Raw genomic sequence first — 23,181 nt, 5'->3', positions numbered from 1 at the left:
CTGACAGTGTTTCTCAAGTCAGGCAGCTCCTACAGGCAAATCAGTAGTAGCTTCCTTCCCTGCACTGTCACTGGTTTAGCTGCTCCTATTCACATACCTTTAGGGACAAGTTGTGACTGCTCATGACAATTACTGATCCATAGTTCTACTTAAACACCTGAAATGCCTGCGATCATCACAGGTATGTAGATTTATTTCATCAGTCTGAGAAGCTTTTTACATCAGACAAAAGCTTTACAGTTTGAGCACTTAGACTGCTAGCAGGAACTCGTCTCGTCGATGACAGTGGGGTAACAGGTCTTCAGTGGCAAACACTCACCCCCCCCCCCCCCCCCAAATACTTGTTGGAATACCTTCGTTGGCCTGGAGCCCTGATCTTCCACAATTTATAACTGCTCGCAAATGCCTGAAAGAAGTCTCATCTGAAAATAGCATTATGAGTACATTCTGATAAACTTTTCTCTGCTACAGACATGCTCTCCGAGGATGGCTTTAGTTATGGCTGCACTGCTTGCCAAATGCTGGTCCCTGTGCTGAGATGTAGCGATGGCATCTTCACTTGATAAAGAACTTAATTCATTTTAGCTATCTATCATACTTGCTGTGCTGGGGCAAATTAAGTAAAATACTGCATGCAATTTTAAAGAGCTTGCAGAGGTAGAAACACACTGCATAAACTTTGCATATGGTTGATTTTAGCTCATACATTTCAGTGAATGCAATGTAGATGATACCTAAACTTAATTTAAAATCGAAACCAGAATGACATTTCATTCTCAAGTTACTGGGTTCCACACCCATTCATATCCTTGTGCATTGCGGAACATGTGCTCATGGCAATAATCACATCTCATACATGATTAAAGATATTGAAACAAGGTTTTTTTGCAAATGATAGCATGTAACTGTGTATAATCAATACTTGAAACTTTTTTATTCACTGATATGTGGAAGTAACCTGTCCAGTGGCGCAAGTAAACACATCCACAACACCTGTGGGGCTGCATAGCAGGACGTATATACATATCTATATCAGCAAAAGGGTTAAACGAACTAACTCTAAGGGCTGTGCTATAAACTGTTATTCTTGTAGTACATGATCTTTGTTAGCTGCATTGATTTCCCATTTGCAACCATCAGCACAATCACTTTCATATCACAGAAAAATCTTCAGCAGGCCACAACAAACATTCAACATGACAGAAAAGAAGCCCCCAAGTTGACAAGTGCATGAACAGGTTTTAGATTTATGATAATGTTAACGAGATTTCCTGACCCCTTGGTGACTTTCTTCCATGGAAGATTTTCATCTGTGGTGGTCTCATCTCCATAGATGGTCACTTTGCTTATTTTTCCTCAATTTGGTGGGTAAGCGAGTGGCTGGTACCTCTGTATGGCAATGGGGGAAGGCTACAGGATATTTGGGAGAGAACTTGTCCAGGGTACACTGATGAGCTTCATCCCACACATTGACTATGATGTGTGTGAGAAAGTAATGATGCTACCAACACTGTGAGCGATCTGGCAGTGCTGTGTTGTTCTTCTTCTGTAGATCGGTGTTCATCCTTTCCAGATCTTCAGTCCATATTTCAGCTCCGTACAGTCATAACAGGATTTTTGAGTGTGCAATCAGTGAACTTGTGCATTTGTTGTCTGCTACAAAAATGGAACAGCAGAACTGAAAGCAACATTATGCAATAAAGTTTTGAGCTAAATTTGAGGAATCTAAGAGTGCGACCTCTGAAAAGTTTAAACAGGCTTGTGGGGAACATTCCTTATCAAAAGCATAAGTTTTTCACTGGCACAAATCATTTTTGGAAGGACTGAGAACACATTGAAGAACTTCAGTCAGAGAAACCTTCAATTCAAAAACTGATGTATATATAAACAAATATGATGTGACTTACCAAACGAAAGCGCTGGCAGGTTGATAAACACACGAACAAACACAAACATACACACAAAATTCAAGCTTTCGCAACCAATGGTTGCTTCATCAGGAAAGAGGGAAGGAGAGGGAAAGACGAAAGGACGTGGGTTTTAAGGGAGAGGGTAAGGAGTCATTCCAATCCCGGGAGCGGAAAGACTTGCCTTAGGGGAAAAAAAGGACAGGTATACACTCGCGCGCACACACACACACATATCCATCCGCACATACACAGACACAAGCAGACATTTGTAAAGGCAAAGAGAAAGCGCTGGCAGGTTGATAGACACAAAACGTTGATAGACACAACAGGTTGACAGACACAACAGGTTGACAGACACAACAGGTTGACAGACACAACAGGTTGACAGACACAACAGGTTGACAGACACAACAGGTTGACAGACACAACAGGTTGACAGACACAACAGGTTGACAGACACAACAGGTTGACAGACACAACAGGTTGACAGACACAACAGGTTGACAGACACAACAGGTTGACAGACACAACAGGTTGACAGACACAACAGGTTGACAGACACAACAGGTTGACAGACACAACAGGTTGACAGACACAACAGGTTGACAGACACAACAGGTTGACAGACACAACAGGTTGACAGACACAACAGGTTGATAGACACAACAGGTTGATAGACACAACAGGTTGATAGACACAACCCGGAAGGTGTACACGATCAAAGGCAGAGCCACGTGTGAAAGCACCCACGTGATTTACCAACTGACCTGCCTACACTGTGAAGCTTTCTATGTGGGAATGACCAGTAACAAACTGCCCATTCGCATGACTGGACACAGCCAGACAGTGTTTGTTGGTAATGAGGATCACCCTGTGGCTAAACATGCAATGGTGCACGGCCAGCACATCTTGGCACAGTGTTACACCATCTGGGTTCTCTGGATACTTCCCACTAACACCAACCTGTCAGAACTCCGGAGATGGGAACTTGCCCTTCAGTATATCATCTCTTCTCGTTATCCGCCAGGCCTCAACCTCTGCTAATTTCAATTTTCCGCCGCTCATACCTCACCTGTCTTTCAACGACATCTTTGCCTCTGTACTTCTGCCTCGACTGACATCTCCGCACATACACATACACATGTGCGGATGGATATGTGTGTGTATGCGAGTGTGTAACTGTCCTTTTTCCCCCTAAGGTAAGTCTATCCGCTCCCGGGACTGGAATGATTCCTTACCCTCTCCCTTAAAACCCACATCCTTTCGTCTTTCCCTCTCCTTCCCTCTTTCCTGATAAAGCAACCGTTGGTTGCGAAAGCTTGAATTTTGTGTGTGTGTGTGTGTGTGTGTGTGTGTGTGTGTGTGTGTGTGTGTGTGTGTGTGTGTAAATGGCAGGAAATTTATAATTACTATAACACAAAAGCAGGTGGAAATTAACATTCTGAACATAGAGATTCTGAACATAGAGATTCTGAACATAGAGAATCTGAACATAGAGAATCTGAACATAGAGAATCTGAACATAGAGAATCTGAACATAGAGAATCTGAACATAGAGAATCTGAACATAGAGATTCTGAACATAGAGAATCTGTACATAGAGAATCTGAAGGGGCAGACTGACAGAAAACTAATTCCAGAGTTGTAGAAGTGGGGTTATACTGTATATACAGTCCACAATCCACTGAAGAGTGGCTGACAGATTAATTCATACCAATATTAATAGATTTTCTATCCCATTCTGTTTGTGCATTGAGTGAGAGAAAAATAACTACCTATGTGTGTGTCTCTACACACAACAATCTTTTGTCTTATTCTCCAGATCTTTATGTGTGATATACAATAGCAGATAGAATTGTAACTGTCTTCTTCAAATACAGTTTCTTTAAATTCACTCAAATGAGTTTCATTGAACTAAGTCATCTTTCTCCCAAGACGACCTCTTTAAGTTCCACAAGCATCTCTATTACACTTTGATTAAGGGTTATATCAACCTGTTACTATCCTACTGGTGCACTACCATGTTGTATGCAATTTCCTTCACAGATGCACTGCTCTTCACAGAAACTTTACAAAAAATCTAAGTCTTGCATTTGCCTTCCCTAATATCCCATTTTGTGTGTTCATCTCATTCATTTAATATCTGTGTATCAGCTTGAATACTGCTGTAATGTGGCATGCTCCACATGTTCACCTCCAATCTTGTGATTGGATCCTGTTTCTCTGCATTATCTTACATTCACGTACATTTCATAAAAGCTAGAACATAATACACGCAAAGCTCTGATGGGAGGTGGCACCTTCAATTATTATCATAGTGAAGAGGATGCAACAATGCACCCAAAACAAAAGGCTCTGCTGGCGCTGCCATTCAGAGAACCACAGACAAGATCTAGATCCAGGGCACTGTAGCTGGTTCCAGTTAGAACTTCTGGATAAACAGCACGTCACTAATCCAGAAGAAGGAGCAATGCAACAACCTATGATATGTGTAGTGTAGCATTGTGGTGGTTTGTGACGCTGGCTGGTGTGCTGCAGACTGAGAGTTCAAACCCAACCACCAGCAATTACCTTTTATTGAATATTTGTCACTCCCAGAAGGTCCTCAAAATTTTTATGTTTGTAATATTAGTATATTCTGGAATATCCGATATTTGCATAAATAGCAGAGCTCTCCATCTAGAAGTTTAGTTCTATTCTGACCATATGTTGGTATCTGTAACAAACATGCTTTTGGTGCTAAGTTTTGTACTTCATTGACAAACCTGCTATTGGAGTTTGACTTTATTCTTGTTATGACACAACAACGTTTCAGAAAAGTGTGCATAACAAGGTAAATATAAAAAAATATTATTCGAAAATTTTTCATCAGGTCTCTTCTTCCTAAAGGTGGCCAGTTAAGAGATTATACTGCAAGGCATATTTCACTCAACACCTTGTGAAACAAATGCCATTAAAATGGTAGAATGCACGCTACGAACTATTCTGTAAAATGTTAATAAAGCTTGTTTTATTTAAAAAGCTTTAAGAGTTTTCACATAAAAATTTGGAGGCATTACTTTTCAGCACACCCTCGTATCTAATTAATACCTGCTTTCAGCTGCCTGCAATGATATTTTTATTCTCTCATCTACTGTACATGTATCTTGTAAATGTAACCCAGGCAGTGACATTTTCCACCAATCACCAAATACCAGCTTTACCCAGGTTTGTAAGGGAGAACATACACCTGCTGGCAGTGGGTGTAACCTGCACCCACAATACAGGATGAATGCAGAAGATAATTTTTACAATCATTCTAATACTGTGAGGTCCCTGGTGCAAAAGAGCTGTCTACAAGAACAAGTAAAATTTACGGCACTCAACTTTTGCATTTATAATTAGAGATTAATTACTGCTAACAGGTATGGTTACAATGTTTTTAATTGCATTTGAAACAAACAGTCATAAAAGCGACACATGACTTGTTTATATGCAGTATTCCACAAGATAACCAAGCTGGTCACTAGTGACCTTTATATTCTCCTCGGCAGTTATTCGATGCTAACTAAAGTGCAACGACAGATGACGTCCTTGCTCTTGGGTATGTATTCTGCTTGGAGCCAGGATGATCTGTATGGGAGACACTAACTTCCAACTTAGTTGAGCATGTTTCATAACCTCAGTTTGCAGAAGTGCCAGCAGGTGATCTCGTCAGAGTTCTGTTATAGGAATCCTGAAAGGAACCATAGGCTACTGTTTGCAAATTATCGACCCTTCAACAGTCACTATACATTCATGCAATGGGAAGTCAGAGCAAATGAGAGATGAAATGCCACCACAATGGCTCCAGCCAGACCAAAAATCTATAAAACTATTCAATGGCATAAGATTATCTTGAAGAATTGTCACAGCACCTACACATTGTTTTTTAACTGAACAACTGAAAGCTGCACAATTAGAATATATTTCCAAGCAGCACAGAAATCTAAGTCTAAAATCACACCAGAACTCCCCTGTAGCATAAAGTCTACTGTGTATCATAAAGTATCTCGCATACTCGAGGGAGTCTTTTCCAATACACTATTCTCAAATTTTCTGTTACTGTCTAATTTGATGACAGGGTAACATATTTTTCAACCATACAGAAAAATGTATTCCATGCAACCCAGACATTCTTTACAACTTATATTTTATGCATCATCACATACCTGGAAAATCAGAACTTATCTTCTTGTTCAAGTTATCTTTATACTTGTTCCTGATTTTATAGTCAGACAGCGTCAAACCCAATCCCGCAATGGCATCAGTTAGGCATCTGTCGATTATCCTTAATATATTTTCTGGTGGTGTTGCCAACAACAAAAGGCATTCAATAAAACAGGCTGCCTAAAACCAACAAACAGATGGACTCTGCAGCATTAGAACCTCTTACTGAATTTAATTTTGAAGATAAGATACACACACATACCGTAAAATTATCAGAATGCTTCCCCACCCCACCAAGAAAAGATTATGCTTGCAGCTTTAAGGTTGATGCTTGTCTTTACCAACACAGTTAACACTAACATTAGAAGATGTCACTTGATTTATACAGTGTACTTTCCACATTATATTGCTTTAATTTCTGCACACAGATTTTTTTTAAATGCCCCTTCCTCACCAAACCCAATGTTTTATCAGTGATAAATTGGGTGAATCAGGTAATTAAAAATTCACAAAACACAAAGACAAAAAATGATAAAATGTTTGAAAGAAGTGGGCTAAATTTCTATTACCAAGTGTTACTTCCATTTAAATCAAACTATGTGCACCACTATTTAATTTACTAAAACAGTGTTATAATGCAGTTAAGTCTTAACATTAAGTCTTAACACTTAACTACTCTAGCATGAAACATTCCAAAAATTATGAAAATTACTTAACATTTTGCAGAAGTATAAAGTAATATGTAACTAGCTCAATCTAGCTCTTAATGGGAAGATAGCTTTCCAATTGCAAATTATATAAATAAAACTGTAACCCATTTATGCACCTTATAATGGTTTAGGGACAAATTCTGATCTTGACAAGTTACAGATACATCATTTCTTCATTTACACTATCTCAGTCGGATTTTTAAAGTTGACAGAACTATTTCAAGCTTCGCAACAGACTTTGTTCTGGATAGAAGATTCCATAAATGACATTTGAAACATCTAATTTTATACTCAATGCTGTCACATTCTACACTACTAGCAATGAAGAAAGTACAGTCATGCAATGTGTCATACAATTACAAATTATGAGGGTAAAGCTAAACCTGCATTCAGAGTTTAATTCATGAGAGTGCACTCTCTCTCCAACCGTGAACAGAACCATGCAGCTTGTAGATGCTGTTCAGTCAATCAACATGTCTTTAGACATCATTTCAAGCTTTGCCCGTGTACATATTGTCAGTATATGACTAGAACATTCTATAACTACTGTCAGACACCCAACACTGAAGATTTGCCTTGTAGTGGTCATCAATGATCAAACAAGACCAGCTGATGATCATTACCTACAAATTACGGATCTTGGACACTCCAAGGGGCATGAAACAAAGCTGTGTGTTGTCTTTCTGTTGTAAATGGGAGAGCTGTATCAACCTATACAGTACATGACCATCTTCGTAAGATCAGTGTGGTCTCTTAAGTTTCCACTACAAAACAACAGTAAAAATCACACAGCACTGTAAATACACTATGGCTGGCAAGGTAACTATTGGTACGGAACGTGAATCAATGGTATAGGGTTCTCTTCACCAACGAGTGCAGGATTTTTCTGATGATAATCGTAAATAAGTGTGGGGGTGGCATATATAAATACAAAACATGTAGACCCACTGGCTCTGCAGGCAGGGGGATCACAGTATCAAATGTTACTCAGCAGAAGATTTTGCTTTAACAGATGGGTGCAAGTGTTTTATATTAGAGAAGAAAGTAACCTTCAGTGGAGATACAAAAACTGTTTGCTTACACTGAGGCGACGAAAGGCATGGGATACCTCCTAATATTGTATTGGTCCTCCTTTTGCCCAGCATAGTTGAGCAACTTGACATGGCATGGACTCGACAAGTCATTGGAAGTTCCCCACAGAAATATTGAGCCATGGTGCCTCTATAGCCATTCATAATTGTAAGTGCCTTGTTGACAAAACTTAGGTCCATGTCTACATGGGGTCTGCGCCACACTAACTCTACCAACAGCTCTTACCAACTGAAATCCACACTCATCTGACCAAGCCACAGCTTTCCAGTCATCTAGAGTCCAGCCAACATAGCCACAAGCCTAGGAGAGGCACTGCAGGTAATGATGTGCTGTTAGCAAAGGCACTTGCATTGCTCGTCTGCTGCCATAGCCCGTTAACACCAAATTTCATGGCACTGTCCTAATGGACATATTTGCCATATGTCTCACATTGATTTTCCTAGTTATTTAATGTAATGTTGCTTGTCTGTTAGCACTGATAACTCTATGCAAACACCGCTGCCCTTGGTCATTAACTGAAGGTCAACAGCCACTGTGTTTTCTATGGTGAAAGGTAATTCCTGAAATTTGGTATTCTTGACACACTCTTGACACAGCAGATCTCTGAATATTAAATTCCCTAATGCTTTCTGAAATGGAATGTCCTATGCGTCCAGCTCCAATACCATTACACATTCATGTGGTCACCATCGCGTCGTAAACTTTTTCATGTGAATTACCCGAGTACAAATGACAGCTCAGCCAATGCACTGCACTTTTATACCTTGTGTACATGATACTACCAACATCTGTATATGTGTATATCGCTATCCCATGATTTTTCTCACCTCAGTTTAGATCCACTCTTTGCGTGTTCAAAAAAGTTCTAGCTATCACTTGCAGTAATTAACTGGATTATCAAGGTCATGTCAATCTAGTATGCGGGATCATGCTTTCTTGATTGAATTTCTACTAGTAACCACCATTTCCATGTTAATTAGTATGCACCACAAACTGCTGCCATGAACCCAAATCAATTTTCTGCTGTTACATTTGCTTCAAATTTCTTAAGTCTCATCACAATCTTTCTCTGGCGTGATTTCACTATTCCGTCACCTCCACTTCACATCTTAAAGCTCTCATCTTCTCCAGAGGTATTGTTTAAAATGTCTGCAATATGCATTTATCACTAAATTTATATTTATTATGTAACTACAGAGTTGCTGGTGACTGAATACAGTATCAAGAGCTTATGTAAACATGTAGAAGGAAAACCTGGAATGAACTTTGTAGGCAGCAGTACACTTCAAATTCAGATATGATAAGCAGATAAAAATTGCACAATCTTAACACTTTCAAAAAATTTAAAAGAATAACAGCCTGATGGTAAGGCTCCTCACAACTGCTTAATGCATCCAAAAATTCTAGATTATCCCAATAAAATAAAACTGAAGCAGACTTCAACTCCAAGGTTGGTTACGATACCACAGTGTTTTACTAGACCTAGTCCCCTTGCCTTCTTTCAACCTAGAACTGTTTACGAGCCAGTTATAAGAGGACCTGTAGTTTAAAGTGGGCACCTAACTATGAGAAACTATGTTGGCATAAATAATTTTAACTTTTGGAATAATGTATTTCACTGAGCTGACAACAGATCACCCCACCTTCACCATCTACACCCATGGATTAGGTTCCAGGAACTTTTTCTGGCTTTAGCTTCTTAGCTCTATCATTTTCTGAGCAGACCTGTGCCCCTTACACCTTTGGGCATATATTGCAAAACTGTTTTAGGGTATTGTTTTACATGTCCCTTCCATTTCTGCTTATATGTGTTGACTTTTTCTGTTACCGTAAAATATTTTCAGCTCATTTCTAATACCTTCATTTCTTAACCTATCTTCTAGTTTACATCCTTCAATTGATCTGAGGTATTTCATTCAACTAATGTCTCCCTTGTTAGTAATCTAAGCCTCATATCTGTAAAGCAGCACCGAAACAACTAGCGGTTTATGGAATTCCAGTCATCTGATTAGTTGTGTTTTTGTTGTTCCGCAGACACCCTGAAATATTGTTGTTTTATTCTTTACATTTTTGTCATGACCAAAAGAAGTCATATCACATGTAGTTATAATCAATCATGTGCTTGTTTTGTTTTCAATTACATCTGCTTTCCTCACTTTTGTCTTTTCTATATATATTTTGCTACTGTAATTTTGAACAACTTGGTGTGATTTAAAAACATTTCTTTGTATTTCTTCTTCTGAAGTGGTTATTATAGTGCGGCCGTCGGCATACAATAACGTCTTTATAGAATGGTCCTCATCTAACTTTATTCCTTTCATGTTTTCTGTTTCCTCATCCCACTTTTTAATCATCTCATTCACGTATAAAATTGAATAAAGCTGGCGAAAGACTGCACACTTGTTTAACTCCTTGGTTAGTTATAATGCCATTCTTACTTATTCTGTTTCTTGTTTTTATTACAAAGTTAGTGTTGTTATATAAGCTTTTTACAGCCCATATCAGACATCACGGGATTCATTTTCTTACAATATTAACCACAGTTTTGTCCTGTTCAATCTATCATTAAGCAAAAATGAAATAATATAACATATTTACAAATAACAGTGGTGCAAGTATTTAAAAAACTTCCAAGAGATCAGTTTTAAATTTCTATTAAAATTAGTGTTATACCTCTTCACGCTTTTTATGACGTTCCTCACAAAGGTGTCGATCAACAGTAGCCAAATCATCACAGAAATATTCACAGTAACCACATTTAAAATGGGCTCGGGGAAATCTAGAATTTCCCTGTAAGAAATAGAAACCAAGAAGATAATGCACTGCTTCCTCATACTGCAACGAGGGGGAGGAACAGGAAAGAGGTATATGTTGGAGTGGGGTGAAGATGGAGATGGAGAGGGAGAGGGAGGGATGGAGAGGGAGAGGGGGTGGGGTGGGGTGTGTGGGGGGAGGGGGATGGGGTAGGATATCAATGTTGAGTTTAACATCTAGCCACTGATTGGTAATTACAACTGAAAAGCAAATTTCACAATGAGAAATGAGTTAGACGTCACAACAAACAACAAAATACATGAATATTGCGACAGATTTTAATTCATCACGACAAAATTGTTATGCAACTGATAATTCTCTTCTAATATGCAGAATTAAACTGCAGTCCACAAATGAATGCAATAGAAATAGCTATTAGTCCACTATAATATACACAGGTACAATGAACTAAGAAGCAATGTAATTTAGTTTTAATCATGAAATGACATCATTTATAATGAGGTAAACATAAATGGCTTTGCTAAACTCTTATGTCAACTGTAGATCAAATACATAAAATTGCAATTGATAAAACAGGCACAAAGATGCAGACTGCTGTATATAACAAATTTTGGTAATGAAACTATAAAAACAAATAGTAAACATATCCTAAAACTTTTAAGAGACATACCTGTGTCAACTTCGTAATTCCCCTTCCTGCATACACATCAAAATCAGTGTCCTCTTTCTGTGGTGCTTTACTGTCATTGTGAGATACACTAGGAGCTGCTTCACTGCCACCTACTTCTGTGGCAGGCCTGGGAGGAAACTGAAGTGCAATCGATGGTTTCTTAACTTTGACTTTCTTGCTCTTTGATTTTTTCTTGTTTTTTGCCTTACGTCGTTCAGTACTATCATTACTGGGTGTGGCAACATTGCTCTTTACTGCTGAATCCTTATCGTTCCTAAGAAATAACAAGTTTACATAACCATAAATTACAGGTAATGCTGAACTGTTTGTAGAAATGGAAATTCAGTTAGCGCTAATCTATGTATGAATATCACTAATCAAAGCATGCAAATTGTACAATTCACACTATAACGATAGTGTCTATGCTTTGCTCAAAAACAAATACAAACTTCAAATTTCAAGAAAATCTCTTATGGTTAAAATGTCGTTCTAATGACGTAATAAATGAACTTACTATTCATTCATTCACTCACTCACTCACTCACTCACTCATTCATTCATTCATAATGAACAATGATGAAACAAAATTTGAAGTTTGGGTAAACAAAAACATTTCTTTGTCAGGAATCAATTACTTGACAAGCCATAGCATATAACACTCTGCCAAATGGCTAAGTACAGTCATGTTCGATTCAAAGTACTGAACATTGTCATTTCACCATGCAAGAACGAAAGTGGTGGCAGATGGCGTCTTCACAGGCACATGTACCAGCTTGTTAAATTTACTGGTGATGACAATGGTGAAGAGTGAAGAGCATGCATGAGGTGGGCGTGAGACTGAGATGACCAATATGGATGCGGCATAGGTCAACAACTTCTCTTTGAGAGGAGAAAAGTGACATTTCCCACATCTTAGTGGAGTCTTTTCTTTTATCACCCAGAGTTTGCTGGGTCTCCTCATTTTTGTTATGTGACTCCCACCTTGCATATCAAGAGGAATAATTCGGTCGTGATGGGCTCTCACAATGACCTCAAATATTCTGAAGGAATACCAGTCTACTCAAGATCTCTTGTTTCCACTTAGATCTTCCAATAGTTTGTCAAATTCATCTCACAGTAAAATATATCACATCTTACCTTCACCTACTTCACCTTCTTTCTCCGTAAATACTGTCCTCAACTTTGCTTCCTTCATACACCTATACATTCCTTCCACATTTCAGCTCTCCTTCCTTTGTTTAGTACTAGCTTGCCATCTAAGCTCTTGATATTGCGTACCCAACACGGTGGATCCACCCCCACAGGATGACGGGTTGTAATTTGTTCATGTCACTTGAGGTCAATGTAGAGGCTGGCCGTGTGACCTTGCCCAGTCACCCTGTGAGTGGACAGGTGGTCAATCCTTTAGCAGGGTTCCAGCAGACACACAAGGCAGGGATTTACTAGTTATTCAGAGGTCAATATTAGGCGTGTTATGTAGCTCCTTAGGCAGACAGCATTCAGGAAAGAAAGCCAATGTGCTCTCACTATGTCTGCTTGGGGAGCCTCATCCAAGATGTGGAGGAGGCCTTGCATGCAGCTATCAAGCGTACAGGGTGCAGTCATCTGCAAGTTGAGGCTCACGTCAGCACCAACGACCTCTGTCGCTTGGGATCTGAGCCAATCCTCAGCTCATACAAGTGGCTAGAAGATGTGGTGAAGACTGCTGGCCTCATGCAGGGTGCAAGCGGAGCTCTCAAGTTGCAGCATTGTTTCCACAGACAATCAGGATCCTTTGGTTTGGAGCTGTGTGGAGGGTCTCAACCAAAAGCTTCGTCAACTCTGTGATGGTCTCGGCTGCAGATTTCTGGATCTGCATTGCTGAGTGTGGAATGCTTGGACTCCCCTTGATAGGTCAGCGGCGCACTAAATGAAGGAAGCAGAGTACTTTGGGAGTCAACAAGGGGGATTTTTAGGCTAGGCAGTACACTGACATTCTCTGACAAACACTCACCAGACAAGTTGCTGACAGCGAAATCAGACCATATTTACAGTAATGACACTACAATTGTCAAAACTTTATCAATAAGTTATTGATGTGCTCATAACAAAGTTCCCGAAATGACTGCCCTAAAGGAAACTTCTCGAGCTCGTAATATTCTCTGAACTGACAGCTGACTGATACCTGAAGTAGAAAGCTCCGAGATATTTAGCAACTCACGGAACATATAACAAGACAACAGATTAGATGCCATAGGAAGGGGTTTATTCACTGAACTTGACAAAAATATTGTCTCAACTCAGGTTAAATTTGAGTGTGACAGTGAAATTATCGGGTCATGTATAACTGGTCTATGTGAAATCAGGTTAATTGTTGGATGTTTCGCTGTGACAGTTCTAGAGTCATTGACAGAACATCTAGAGTCAACAGTTTGAAATGCTCAGATTTTGCAATATTAGTCAGAGGTGTCTTTAACCCACCAAGTATACACTGATCAGCCAAAACATTATGACCACCTACTTAATAGCTTGTCTGTCCGTGTTTGGAACAAAATACATCACTGATTCAGCATATCAGGGATCCGACAGTTTGTTGATAGGTTTTTGGAGATATGTGGCCTCAGATGTTTACACACAGATCACATAATTCACGTAAATAACATCCCGTTGATTTGCATATGTGGTGATGGTGCCTGATAGGTGACCCAGATCAGTTCCATAGGATTTAGATCAGGTGAATTTGTTCATCTGAGTAGATGACAATTTAGAAGCCTGTGTCACCGGATGTACTGGGTGGCCTGATAAAGGGCACAGAGCTCTGCACTGGTCAAGAAGCCATGGTCAGTCTTGGAACTGTCAGTGTAGATGAAGGGAGACCTCAAATGCTAAAGCAGAGCAAGAGCGAGAAAAGGACGAACAGGGAAAGAGAGTTGGATGGACAGGACGAATCCATACAAAGTTTTACCAGAACTTCAGTTTCCCAAAGAAGGCACAAAACTCGGTCCCCAAGGGAGGGGAAAAGAATAGCAGAACAGATATGCAGCCATTCCATATTCCTGATCCCTAAAACTTGATGGTTGGTTGGTTTAAAAGGAGTGGAATGGGAACAAACTGCGAGGTCATCAGTCTCTTGTTCCCAGTCGAACAATTACCCAAGGGAAAGAAGAAAACGAAGATGCGTGACACACTAACAGGAGAAAGGAAGAATCAGAAGAACGACAGGAGGACAACAAACACAACAATGGACAAAACAGGACAAAAAAACACAGAGACATGCAAGAAACAAGGAGAAGAGATTAAAAACAAGTAGGCAGATTACAATGGCTGGTTGACCATGAGAATAAAAAAAAGGAGAAACTAGGGCGGAGGACACAGAGGGACAAAGGACATGCACTAAAACTCAGATCAAATGATAAAACCCACCCTCACGAATAAAACATAAAACTAAAGCTGCTGTTGAGGCATTGCTGCCCAGCACAGGAGGCAGGGTGCTGGGAAAGTTAAAAGTCTGCCGGAGAGTGGTTAAAAGTGGGCAGTCCAGCAAGAGGTGCACAACTGTTATTTGGGAGCCACAGCGACACTGAAGTGGGTCTTGCAACAAAGGAGGTAACCATGTGTGAACCACGTATGGCCAATGCGGAGCCAACAATGGACAACCGAATCCCTGCGAGAAGCCCGCAGGGAAGACTTCAACACATTCGCTGTCTCCTTAATGACTCGCAGTTTGTTGTGCATACTGTTATGCCACTCCTCCTCCCAAAGCCGAAAAACCTTGCAGCCTATGACAGAATGCAGGTCAGTTTCAGAGATACCCATCACCAGGAGTGGTTTCCGCGCAGCCTGTCAGCAAGTTAATTGCCTGGGATTCCGACATGTCCTGGGGTTTACACAAACACCACTGAATGACTGGACCATTCCAGTGCAGAGATGGACTCCTGTATGTACGCTACCAAAGGATGGAAAGGATAGCACTGGTTGATAGCCTGTAAGCTGCCCAGGGAGTCAGAACAGAGAAGAAATGACTCACCAGAACAGGAACGGATGTACTGAAGTGCACGAGATATGGCCACAAGCTCTGCAGCGAATACACTACTGCAAGCGGGCAAGGAATGCTGTTCAATATGGCCTCTGTGGACATAGGTGAAGCCAACATAACCATCAAGCCGTTGGTGTAGCCATCGAGCCATCGGTGTAAACAACTTCAGAGCCCCAGAACACGTCAAGAATCAAGAGGAAGTGACACCAGAGAGCAGCGGGGTTAACAGAGTCCTTAGGGCCATGCAAAAGGTCCAGACGAAGCTTTGTCCAAGGTGTACACCATGGAGGTGTACGTGAATCAACCTCAAGTAGAGGTGGTAAAGAGAAGGACTCCTGTTTGGAGAGAGAGGATTGCACGCGAACAGCAATCGTGAACCCTGACCTGGGCTGCCGATGTGGGAGATGAACAGCTGCGGGTGGGAAAAGGAGATGGTAATTCGGATGCTCAGGAGAACTACGAATGTGTGCAACATAACTGGCGAGTGGTTGTGCACATCGGATCCTCAATGCAGGGACTCCGGCCTCCACCAGGACACTGGTCACCAGACTCGTTCTACACTCTCCCGTCGCTAGGTGAATGCCAGCGTGATGCACTGCATCAAGTAAACCCAACACTGAGGATGCTGCCGAACCGTAAACCAGGCTCCCATAGTCAAGGTGGGATTGAACAAGGGCTCTGTAGAGCTGTTGCAGTGTAGAGCGATCTGCACCCCAGTTGGTGTTGCTCAGGTAGCGGAGAGCACTGAGGTAAGGCCAACACTCCCACTTAACCTGACGAATGTGAGGTAGCCAAGTCAACTGGGCGTCAAAAACCAGTCCTAAGAATCGATGCATCTCCACTACAGTGAGTGGATCGTCATTAAGATGAAGTTCAGCTACCGGATGAACGGTATGACACCAACAGAAGTGCATGACACACGACTTCGTGGCTGAAAACTGGTGGCCGTGGGCTAGAGCCCATGACTGCGCCTTGTGAATGGCTCCCTGTAGGTGCCTCTCAGCAACACCAGTACTGGAGGACCAATACGAAATGCAGATGTCATCTGCATACAGAGACGGGGAGACCGACGGCCCTACACCTGCTGCTAGGCCATTAATAGCCACTAAAAACAGAGATACACTCAATACGGCACCCTGCAGAACGCCATTCTCCTGAATATGGAGGGAATTATGGGAGGCACCAACTTGGACACGGAAAGTGAAGAGCGACAGGAAGTTTTCGATAAAAATCGGGAGCATGTTAAGTAAAAAAAGATGGCAACCAGGTGTTGACATCTGGAAAAGGCTGTTCGGGTGACAGACTTGAGGGACACAAGATTATCTACGGTAGAGCGACATTGGTAGAAGCCACCCTGACATGGAGCCAGTAGGTCACAAGACTCCAGGACCCAATCCAAGCGCTGACACACCATATGTTCCAGCAGCTTACAGAGAACGTTGGTGAGGCTGATGGGCCGGTAGCTATCCACATCAAGCGGATTTTTACTGGGTTTGAGCACCGGATTGATGGTGCTCTCTTGCCAATGCGATGGAAAGACACCATCACACCAGATCCGGTTAAAGATGACGAGGAGATGTCGCTTGTAGTCGGACGAGAGATGTTTGATCATCTGACTGTGGATACGATCTGTCCCAGGAGCTGTGTTGGGGCAATGTGCAAGGGTGCTGAGGAGTTCCCACCCTGTAAATGGGGCGTTATATGATTCACTGTGGCGTGTAGTGACCGAGAGGACTTTCCTTTCCATCTGCCGTTTGAAGATGCGAAAGGTTGGGGGGTAGTTCTCCAGCGCAGAGGCTCGAGCATAGTGCTCAGCACAGTGCTCGGCAATTGTGTTTGCGTCGGTAGATAGCACGCCATTGATGTTAATGCCAGGGACACCTGTTGGGGTCTGGTCCCCTAAAAGACATCTGATCTTCATCCAGACTTGGGAAGGTGACATATGGCATCCAATTGTCGACACGTACCTCTCCAACACTCTTGCCTCTGTCATTTTATAAGCATACCCATCAAGGTATATCAACAACACCTGTCAGCAGCTGAGAGTTCCAATTAATTATCATTTATTCTAGAGATACTGCATGGTCATCAATGGTATCTATAATTTTGAGAACAGTTACTATCTTCATATGCAAAAATTATCGCTGTAGTTACCCGCTCAATCACAACATCGATGGCACCTTGTGGGGGAGATTCAACGGTGACAGCAGAGGTGAAAGCTACCCAGTCTGCCTTGTTTAAAGCCCATCTGGGTAGGCGTCTGTGGGCATGACGCTGGGGGAGTGACAGGAAGATAGAGAAGTGGTCACTACCACGCAGGTCATCATGTGCTCTCCAGTGGATAGATGGGCGAAGTCCTGGGCTGCAAATTGATAAATCAATAGTCAAGTAACTACCATGAGCCACACTGAAATGTGTGGCAGCCCCAGTATTTAAGAGGCAGAGGTCGAGTTGGAACAGTAAATTTTCGACATTTCTGCCACGTCCAGTAAGCATTGTGCAACCCCACAAGGGGTTATTGGCGTTAAAATCTACCAAAAGTAGGAAAGGTTTAGGGAGGTGCTCAATCAGTGCAGCTGATATGTTCAGGGGTACCGCATCATCTGGAGGGAGATATACACTCCTGGAAATTGAAATAAGAACACCGTGAATTCATTGTCCCAGGAAGGGGAAACTGTATTGACACATTCCTGGGGTCAGATACATCACATGATCACACTGACAGAACCACAGGCACATAGACACAGGCAACAGAGCATGCACAATGTCGGCACTAGTACAGTGTATATCCACCTTTCGCAGCAATGCAGGCTGCTATTCTCCCATGGAGACGATCGTAGAGATGCTGGATGTAGTCCTGTGGAACGGCTTGCCATGCCATTTCCACCTGGCGCCTCAGTTGGACCAGCGTTCGTGCTGGACGTGCAGACCGCGTGAGACGACGCTTCATCCAGTCCCAAACATGCTCAACGGGGGACAGATCCTGAGATCTTGCTGGCCAGGGTAGTTGACTTACACCTTCTAGAGCACGTTGGGTGGCACAGGATACATGCGGACGTGCATTGTCCTGTTGGAACATCAAGTTCCCTTGCCGGTCTAGGAATGGTAGAACGATGGGTTCGATGACGGTTTGGATGTACCGTGCACTATTCAGTGTCCCCTCGATGATCACCAGTGGTGTACGGCCAGTGTAGGAGATCGCTCCCCACACCATGATGCCGGGTGTTGGCCCTGTGTGCCTCGGTCGTATGCAGTCCTGATTGTGGCGCTCACCTGCACGGCGCCAAACACGCATACGACCATCATTGGCACCAAGGCAGAAGCGACTCTCATCGCTGAAGACGACACGTCTCCATTCGTCCCTCCATTCACGCCTGTCGCGACACCACTGGAGGCGGGCTGCACGATGTTGGGGCGTGAGCGGAAGACGGCCTAACGGTGTGCGGGACCGTAGCCCAGCTTCATGGAGACGGTTGCGAATGGTCCTCGCCGATACCCCAGGAGCAACAGTGTCCCTAATTTGCTGGGAAGTGGCGGTGCGGTCCCCTACGGCACTGCGTACGATCCTACGGTCTTGGCGTGCATCCGTGCGTCGCTGCGGTCCGGTCCCAGGTCGACGGGCACGTGCACCTTCCGCCGACCACTGGCGACAACATCAATGTACTGTGGAGACCTCACGCCCCACGTGTTGAGCAATTCGGCGGTACGTCCACCCGGCCTCCCGCATGCCCACTATACGCCCTCGCTCAAAGTCCGTGAACTGCACATACGGTTCACGTCCACGCTGTCGCGGCATGCTACCAGTGTTAAAGACTGCGATGGAGCTCCGTATGCCACGGCAAACTGGCTGACACTGACGGCGGCGGTGCACAAATGCTGCACAGCTAGCGCCATTCGACGGCCAACACCGCGGTTCCTGGTGTGTCCGCTGTGCCGTGCGTGTGATCATTGCTTGTACAGCCCTGTCGCAGTGTCCGGAGCAAGTATGGTGGGTCTGACACACCGGTGTCAATGTGTTCTTTTTTCCATTTCCAGGAGTGTACGTTGGAGACAGTTATTCCCTGCGTTGTCCGTACCCTGACAGTCACAGCTTCAAATGGTTCAAATGGCTCTGAGCGCTATGGGACTTAACATCTCCGGTCATCAGTCCCCTAGAACTTAGAACTACTTAAACGTAACTAACCTAATGACATCACACACATCCATGCGCGAGGCAGGATTCGAACCTGCGACCGTAGCGGTTGCGCGGTTCCAGACTGTAGAGCCTAGAACCGCTCGGCCACTCCGGCTGGCGTCACAGCTTCAAGAGGAGTTTGAAGGGTCAGAGGTTCACTACATACTGAGTTCAGGACATAAACACAAACTCCACCTGACACCCTATTATATTCATTATGGTTCTTGTAATATCCCCTGTAGCCACGAAGGGCAAGGATCCACATTGCCAGGAAACAGGTTTCCTGGAGGGCAATGAGAAAGCAGGTGTAAAGCTTAACAGTTGCCGTAGTTCAGCCAGGTGGTAGAAAAAACCGCCACAATTCCACTGGAGGATGACATTGTGAGACTGGGAAGGCACGAAACACTCAATGAGGCAGTCTACGCCTCAGGATCACCTGCTGTCACCGATTTATTTACTGAACAGGCTATATCCATTGTGATGATCTGGCAGATCTAGGTCCTCTGCGGACGCTATAATCTTCACCTCATCCTCAGACGCAGAGCTTGTAGGCAGTGGTGGTGTGGGTGCCACTTCAGTTCCCTTGGTCTTGGGGGTCTTCTTTCTGGATTTCTCTCACTGATCCTTAGGTTTCTCTGGCTGGGAGGGCTTCACTGATTCACTCTGCGGGACTGAGGATGATTGTGAAGCCCTACGACCAGCTGCTTTTGGGCACATCAGCCACTGGCAGGTGTCATGTTTCCCGCTAGCAGAAACATGGGAAGGGAGTGACCCAAGAGACCCCTTCCTAGCGAGAGGAGCTGAAGAAGTCTAACGCTTCTCTGGCTGAGAAGTAGGGACTGGTGACCCCGATAGTTGGGGGACAGTGCTCCTGAGGTAGGTGGTGCGGGAGCAACAGAGAGGGAAGTGCCCCTCACCATCAAGGTGGCAGGTGTAGTCTTGCAGCTCTGAGAGACAACAGGAATTCGAAGGACTGATGGGGCTACAACTGTCCTCGTAGTGGCGGCATAAGAGGATGTCATAGCTACAGGATGTAGGCACTCAAATTTCCTCTTGACCTCAGTGTAGGTCAGTCAGTCCAGGGTCTTGTTTTCCATGATTTTCCTTTCTCGCTGTAAAATCCTGCACACCAGTGAGAAAGAGGAATGATGGTCTATGCAGTTGACACAGATGGGAGGCAAGGCACACGGAGTATTGGAATGGGATAGACATCCACAATCTTGACATGTGATGCTGGAAGTACACTGGGAAGACATACAGCCGAACCTCCAGCACTTAAAGCATCGAATTGGGGAAGGGATATATGGCTTCACATCACAGCGGTAGACCATCACCTGGACCTTCTCGGGTAATGAGTCACCCTCGAAGGCACCGGTGGCAACCTGATTATCCCTCGGACCCCGATGGACGTTCCGGATGAAATGAACTCCTCGTTGCTCTAAGTTGGCATGCAGTTGTCAGACTGCAGAACAAGGTCCCTGTGGAATATAATACCCTGGACCATATTTAAGCTCTTATGAGGCATGATGGTAATGGAAACATCCTCCAGCTTGTCACAAGCGAGTAATGGCCATGACTGGGCAGAGGATGCAGTTTTTATCAAGAATGGCCCTGACCGCGTTTTGGATAAGCCCTCCACCTCCCCAAACTTGTCCTCTAAATGCTCTACAAAAACTGAGGCTTCATTGAGACAAAGGAGTCCCTATCAGTCTCATACATACGAGGTACCGGGGCGAATAAGGTTTGCTGCCATCCTTAGCCTGGCGTTCCTCCCATGGTGTGGCCAGGGAGGGGAAATGATTTAGGATCATACATCCTTGCATTGTACTGAGTCTTGGAACGTTTAGAGACTGCTGGCGTTTGATCACCAGCAAGTGATGACGTGGTACGCTTCATTGTGCGTCATCCACCCTGATGCCACCCACTCCAACCAGGTGCCCTCTCCACGGACGCCACCCAGCCTCACCAAAGGCCACCTGGCAGGATGGCCATTGCCGAGAGTCCCAATGCCCCAGGGTGATGGGCATCTACTCCTTGGCATACACGGAGAGTTAACGGCACAGACATCAGCAGAGCAATCCCTGTGTAGTCAGGGGGCTACAACCAACAAGGTACATGGCAGCCCCACCACAATGGACTGGCTACCGTGCTGGATATAAGGTGCAAAGAATTCCATGGTCATCGACGGCACAGAAAACAACACTTCATAGTGAGTGGAGGAAAACGCACCCAGGAAGGTGTCCTCACTCAAAAGATGGAAGATGAGCAGGACTGCAATGCCACAACGAGAAAGCGGGCTAAAGATCTCAATGCATGATGGACATGATGCACCATGTAAGGCGCCCTTCCCCAATGGCTTGCTCTTCGGGAAAATTTTGAAAAATGGAGGTCAAACCCTAATAGGGAACATCACATAAAGGCCGAAAGGTGTGACACTCCTTTAGTCACCTCTTATGACAGGCAGGAATACCTCAGGCCTATTCTAAGCCCCGGGCCCACAGCGGGCGTAATACTGATTAGAGATCTGTTTTTGGAATACCTATCTCAAGAGTTGGCTTACGGGTAGTCACTTTGGCTAATCTATCTGCAAGTTCATTCCCCAGTATTCCAACAGGACCCAGAGTCCACATGAAGGTCACTGGCCATCCAAATTGTTCATGGGCACACAGGGAATCCTGTAAAACCAAGACAAAGGGATTGTAAGGATAATACTGGTCAAGAGCTCACAAATTGCTTAAAGAGTCGCTTCAGATGAGAAAAGAATCACCAGTGCAGGAATGGATATCCTGAAGAGCATAAGAGTTGACTACCTCCTCTGCAGTGGAAACACTACAGCCATCCAGCATGGAACTGCGGAAGAAAAGGCCTGCATTGTGAGAAGACAGGAGTTGAGTGCTACACCATGACAATGCTCCAGCTCATTGTGCCTTCTCCATAGTATTATTTTTGACCAAACCATGAACCATTGCAACACATTATTGCTTTCTCCTAGAAGGGGAAGGTGTTCCCTATCAAATGAGACCAAACTTTTGACTGTATCTGATTTAGTACAGGAGCTAGGAGGTCACACATGGTGGCACATTTTTTGAAAAGAAAATGGCCAAAACTGTAACTTTAGGAAGGCCTAGCTCAGTCCCCATGGGGGTTGCACATTTCAGTACCTGAGATATGAACTTAATTTAGTGCAGGTGCATTGATGTCATGAGAATTGCCCATTTTAAATGCCAGTAATTGAGATTTGCTTACAAGTATTGTAAAGTGAGACTCTGATCATTTAAAGTATTTCATTACTCCGTGGTGCATTCCTCTCCCACAGCTTCGTCCTGACCTATCATCAAGTCCAAAAGACTTGGTTCATCTTGAGGCCGTCTGCTACAGGGGTGTATGTGAGTGGGCCTGAAGGAGAGGTGGTAGAGGAAACAGTTGGAGTTCAGCGAGGAGGGACAGGATGCAGACTGCGATCATAATCCCTGATCAGGACCGCTGTTGCAGGAGATGCGGTTCCGTGTTTGGTTCGGAAGTTATACATAGACAAACAGCTACACAAGTTATCACATTTTTGCAAGTTTCCAATGTTTTTTTATCTCATGTGTGAACGATAGTACTGAAACAATATTTGGTGTGTATAGAGAGGTGGTACGGCTGAA

General features: G+C 43.5%; 1 protein-coding gene across 2 annotated transcripts in view; it reads right to left on the bottom strand.

Annotated features, from left to right (window-relative positions):
* LOC124721197 (terminal uridylyltransferase 4-like) overlaps positions 1–23,181 on the bottom strand; it is a 207,296-nt gene that overhangs the window by 99,406 nt on the left and 84,709 nt on the right. For both annotated transcript variants that reach the window (XM_047246042.1, XM_047246041.1), the window contains 3 exons: positions 11,346–11,619; positions 10,574–10,690; positions 6,101–6,278 (listed from right to left, as the gene is read on the bottom strand). In XM_047246042.1, coding sequence (XP_047101998.1) covers positions 6,101–6,278; positions 10,574–10,690; positions 11,346–11,619 — 569 coding nt within the window. The remainder of the gene's footprint in view (positions 1–6,100; positions 6,279–10,573; positions 10,691–11,345; positions 11,620–23,181) is intronic.

This window comes from Schistocerca piceifrons, chromosome X (genome assembly GCF_021461385.2).
Source record: "Schistocerca piceifrons isolate TAMUIC-IGC-003096 chromosome X, iqSchPice1.1, whole genome shotgun sequence".
Taxonomy (NCBI): Eukaryota; Metazoa; Arthropoda; class Insecta; order Orthoptera; family Acrididae; genus Schistocerca; species Schistocerca piceifrons.
Note: the sequence above shows the minus strand (reverse complement) of the source record. Positions and strands in the feature narration are given on the sequence as shown.